Source organism: Aphis gossypii, chromosome X (assembly GCF_020184175.1).
Source record: "Aphis gossypii isolate Hap1 chromosome X, ASM2018417v2, whole genome shotgun sequence".
Lineage (NCBI taxonomy): Eukaryota > Metazoa > Arthropoda > Insecta > Hemiptera > Aphididae > Aphis > Aphis gossypii.
Window position 1 is genome coordinate 44413672 of NC_065533.1, and position 5336 is coordinate 44419007.

The 5336-nt window shown below is 40.5% G+C and overlaps 1 protein-coding gene across 1 annotated transcript; it reads right to left on the reverse strand.

Annotated features, from left to right (window-relative positions):
• Positions 1-368: 368 nt before the first annotated feature.
• On the reverse strand, positions 369-4363 carry LOC126552505 (uncharacterized). The gene is made up of 2 exons (XM_050207216.1): positions 3782-4363; positions 369-3620 (listed from the first exon to the last, which is right to left on the reverse strand). Exons 1-2 carry the CDS (start codon positions 4361-4363, stop codon positions 369-371), a joined length of 3834 nt encoding a protein of 1277 aa, XP_050063173.1.
• Positions 4364-5336: the final 973 nt, after the last annotated feature.

Below are 5336 nucleotides of genomic sequence, written 5' to 3' on the forward strand. Positions count from 1 at the left end.
CAAAAACACCAATAATTACGTGGAAATTACCAACGCAAAAGAATACGGTGACTAGCTGGTCAAACGGTCGCGGCGGCCCATATATATAGGGACCGTCGTGGATAGATCAGCAGCGGGGGGAGGGGGTGTCGCGTCTAGAATATTCGAGTTTGTCGAGGTGGCCCAGGCGCGTTTATCGAATGATCGCGAATATCGTCGATCATTCCAGAGCTGTATCCAACATCCTCCCGCCTTTGAAAGGATGCTTTCAAAATTACAAAATAAACAAATAATGAATAATGAATTGTACATCTTGTACCACTTTACATTAAATAGATAATATGATAAAAAAAAATACAAAAAAACTGGTTGATAGAAGAACCTTCTGATCAGGACACAGGCAGCTTCACCACTTGCAGATGGACTGCCTTTACTGACAGACACACAAATAGAGCAAGATAAGCCTTGTTAGTCTTAGCACCTCGTCGACGGCTTTCTTTCACAATAAACGGTCCACCGTAATCCATGCCAACGAATGCGAATGGTCTATGAGGCTGTACTCGTACTGGTGGCAGGTCTGCCATGACTGGTTGTGGGCAAGCAGATCTATGGCGCACACATCTAACACATGTATGTATAATTTTCCGAATGGCGGCACGTCCTGACACAATCCAATATTTCCTTTGAATCATAGCCATAACTAATTTTGGACCGTTCAAATGCAACTGCGAAGCAACTAATTGGCTTGGGAGTAACCCTCTTGATGCCGGGTCCGCTGCATTTTCCGTAGTTTTTACGTGATTCCACTCACATTGTGGCAGTAGCTCCTTTATTTTGTTTACTCTATTTGTAACAAATATTTTAAAATCCTTGGGCTCGGCCTTTAACCATGACAAAACAATCGTTGAATCAGAGAATGCTTTGATGCTTTGTACAGATACTAATTCCTTTAACAGTGACATCTTATGTGAAAGGAGACGTGCTAACAAAAGTGCGGCACATAGTTCTAACCGGGGTATGGTCAAAGACTTATCGATCTTGGATGTCTTTAGCGGAGCAACCTTTGACTTGCAAGCAATGAAATGCACGTTAATAAGACCTTGATTGTCCGTTACTCGTAGAAAGACCGTCGCAGCATAACCCCTTTGTGACGCATCTGCAAACCCCACTAGCTGAGCCTTTATGCATTTTCCAATGCTAATATGACGAAGTAACTTCAAGTGCACCAACGATGTAAGTTCTTCTATGAACATATTCCACTTGGAAGAGATCTCATTGGAAATTGGAGTGTCCCAGTTCAGTCCTTGACGCCATAGCTCTTGCATTAGGCACTTAGCCCAGAAAACCATTGGGCCTAATGTTCCAATGGGATCATATAATCGAGCGAGGACTGATAGTACTGATCGCTTTGTAGGTTGCATCTCTGTAATATTTGACCTGTATCCGAATGTATCTCCATACGGGTCCCAGTAAAGTCCCAATATTTTTATAGCCAGTCCAGAATGAGGTTCATAGTATGGGTTACTGGCGCAGTCCTCCTTCGCAATGCCTTCCAATACTTCGGGGCAATTACTGGCCCATTTACTGAGCTGAAAACAGCCTTTCTGTAACAACCCAACGACTTGACATTGAACCTTCAATATGCCTTCCCTTGTATCGGCCCCTGCAATAATGTCATCCACATAGGTATATGACCGCAGAAATTGCCTTGCCAATGGAAATTCTGGACCATTATCTTGTTCCAATTGAAGAAGACAGCGAATTGCTAAAAACGGTGCTGAATTTATACCATAGGTAACAGTGCACAACTCGTATTCCTGTACTTGCTCGTGTGGTGAACGTCTCCAAAGAATGTGTTGGTAAACACGGTCTTCTTTTCGAACGAATATTTGTCCATACATCTTAACTATGTCCGCTATGAATATGTACTTATAGAATCGACAACGCAACAAGATGTCACCGATATCGGTTTGCAATTTAGACCCAGTTGCTAAGCAGTCGTTTAGAGAACGTCCCGACGAAGAAGGGGCGGAGGCATCAAAAACAACTCGAATTTTTATATCATTCTCCTTCCGTTTTACAACTGCGTGATGTGGTATGAAATATTCTCCGGTGCGTTCAGCCAACTTCATATGGCCTAGTGCAATATATTCATCCATAAAATCACGATAGGCGTTATATAGCTCTTCGTCCTTACTTAGGCGACGTTCAAGATTATATAAGCGATTCAGAGCTAATGCCCGGGACGATCCTAGGTCTAATGAATGAGCATCATGCTTTGTATTTCCCTTATCCATTGAACTAGAAATTATGGATTTGAAAGGCAAAGCAACATGGAATCTTCCATTACAATCCCGCGATACTGTTTCTTGAAAATGTCTTTCACATGCTTCATCTTCTGTGCTTGGGCTATGGTTTATATCAAGTTCTTCAACTTCCCAAAATCGCTGTAAAAGCTCACCTATATTTTGATTATCTGATGCCCCATGAACCACCAACGATGAAGCCGTAGAGTATTCTCTTGACCCTTCTATAGCTCCGACTATTACCCATCCAAACTGTGTGTTCAATGCTGACGGCAGACCGGGACTATGGACAATGTCCGATCGCGATTGCAAGATGAATGGATATAAATCCCCTCCAATCAGCATGTCTACTGAACCTGGTACATCAAAATCGGGGTCAGCCAGTGGAAGATGCCCGTATCTCTCACGAATTGAAATGGGTAATTTTTGATTCGGCATAAGAGCGGTGATTTTTGGTAATATTACAATGTTGGTGGCCGATATTTGCGGTGCATCATACAACAAAGGAATAAAGCTACAATTGGTTGAACCCTTAACAGTTCGTACGGGCTGCTGTGCCAGACCACTAACCTCTACTCGTCCCTTATGACGTGGTAAACCAAGTTGGATCGCACACTGATTGGTGATGGCCGAAATTTGTGATCCAGTATCTAATAAAGCTCTCACTGGCACCAGCTCACCAGATTGGTCTTGTATTCTCACTATCGCCGTAGCCAGTACAACACTAACATCCGATTTCACAGCGCCTGAAAAGTTAGTAGCTGTACAGTTCTGATCCGTGGTGCTTTCAATCGGTTTTGAAATTGCCATTGCATTAGGTGTTGATGTTTTCCCTGAACCCTTATGTTTTGAATCTAAATGGAGCAATACACTGTGTCGTCCTTCACAAGTTTTGCACAAGTACGCCGACTTACAGGAGTTTGCTTCATGATCCGGACGTAGACAAACAAAACATAATTCTTTCTTAATGACAAACTCCCGCCGTTCGGCGACCGATTTCCTCTTGAACATTAAACATCGAAATAACGGGTGATCACGATCGCAAAACGCACATTTGTTCTTGGCAGTGGCAATAGTCGATAATGAAGTCTTCACGGACATCTGGCCGCCCTTGCCCTTTCTAGAACTACTGTTGCCCACTGACAGTGTACCCGTGTTAGCGCCGACGTTTTCTAAAATCTTACACCGATTCGCAGCAAAATCCAACAGTTCATCCAGCTTCGGTATGCTTTCTTGAGGTACACTTGCTTCAAATAATCGACGAGTATCAGGATCAATGACGCGGGCTCCGATGTAGAATAGTAAGAATCCAGACAAATCAACAACACCAAGTGCCTTTAGCGCAGCCACATTCTCACGAAAAGTATTAACAAAAGATGATAACGAGGATACCGATTCCCGTTGTAAACGTTCAAATGAAAATAATTTATCACAATGTGCTGTAGCAAGAAGCCGCTTGTTATCAAACGATCCCGAAGCGCACACCAGGCGATTACATAATTATCTGAGGTTAGTGGAACTGATTTGACAATGTTCAAGGCCGATCCTGATAAGCAAGACACCAAATAATGAAAGCGCTCTATATCCGTTATTGACCGATTTTCATGCACTAGTGACGTGAACATATCGCGAAACGCGCACCAATTGATAAGACTACCGTCGAATTTTGGAAGCTCAATCTTCGGCAACGACAACGATGCACGAGAATTATAAGTATTTTCGCGTTCTACAATTGCACCTTGATGTGTAATTGAAGGATATCCACGTAATTTCGAAAACACCACTTGAATTTCTCCGCACATTTTTTCCATGTCCTCGGTAATTTCTAAATCTGAACTTGTAAATTCGTCAGACCTATTTAACTCAACCAGTGAAGAAAGAACATTTCCTTGCTCCGCTTCAAACGACTTAACCGCACGTTCTAATGTCCCGTGACGTGCGAAAAATATTGGTCGTTTATGCTCATCCGTGTCCGCTTCCATAGCCAGTGCATGTATTTTCCGTATTGAATTTAACGCCGCGTCCCTTGCGACGCGTGCTCGCGTTAATTCTTGTTTCGAAGATTTTGAAGGTGCCATATTGATAACAAAATATCCGGTTCGAAGGACCAAAAAATGTAAGCGAGGTCCCTAGCAAATCGTTGTTCGGGGTAACCACGCTTTAAAATGAATATGTCTAACGACAAGTGGACTGTATGTATGATTAAGATATATATAATGTGTATAGACAATGAGATGTATTAAAATATAATATAACAAAGTCAATATAAATTATCAATTAATACATCAAGATATAATTGTGTGAAATTACAATACAATTATTACAACAAATTATACCAATATATATATATAAAAGAAACAATAAAACAAAATATATTAAACAAAGTTATAAAAAATTGTACCAAATATATATATAAGAAACAACAAAACAACAAAGCTCTTACCGCGTACTGCGCCACTGCAACAGCCGACAAAAACACCAATAATTACGTGGAAATTACCAACGCAAAAGAATACGGTGACTAGCTGGTCAAACGGTCGCGGCGGCCCATATATATAGGGACCGTCGTGGATAGATCAGCAGCGGGGGGAGGGGGTGTCGCGTCTAGAATATTCGAGTTTGTCGAGGTGGCCCAGGCGCGTTTATCGAATGATCGCGAATATCGTCGATCATTCCAGAGCTGTATCCAACAACGAGTATAATATGAAGAATTGTATTCAAATTCGATTTTTATTTCTAGTATTGAGAACAGCATTTTTTCTACTATAAATGTTTGACACAAAAATATATTTTTAAAAAAAAAATAAATTTAAAAAAAATACTTTTTAGTGTAAATTTAATAGTTTGTTCTACTTGGTAACTAAAATTATTTAAAATGTTATATTTAGAATTTTAGACTTATAATTAGTTTAAGCAACTACATTAGCAGCATTTAGGGTTATACGATTATTTAATTACTGTATTTATATAAATTATTCTTAAAAAATAATAACACTAAAAGTTATAGATATTTGGTTCTTTATTTCGTCGTTTGTTTATTATTTGTCAACG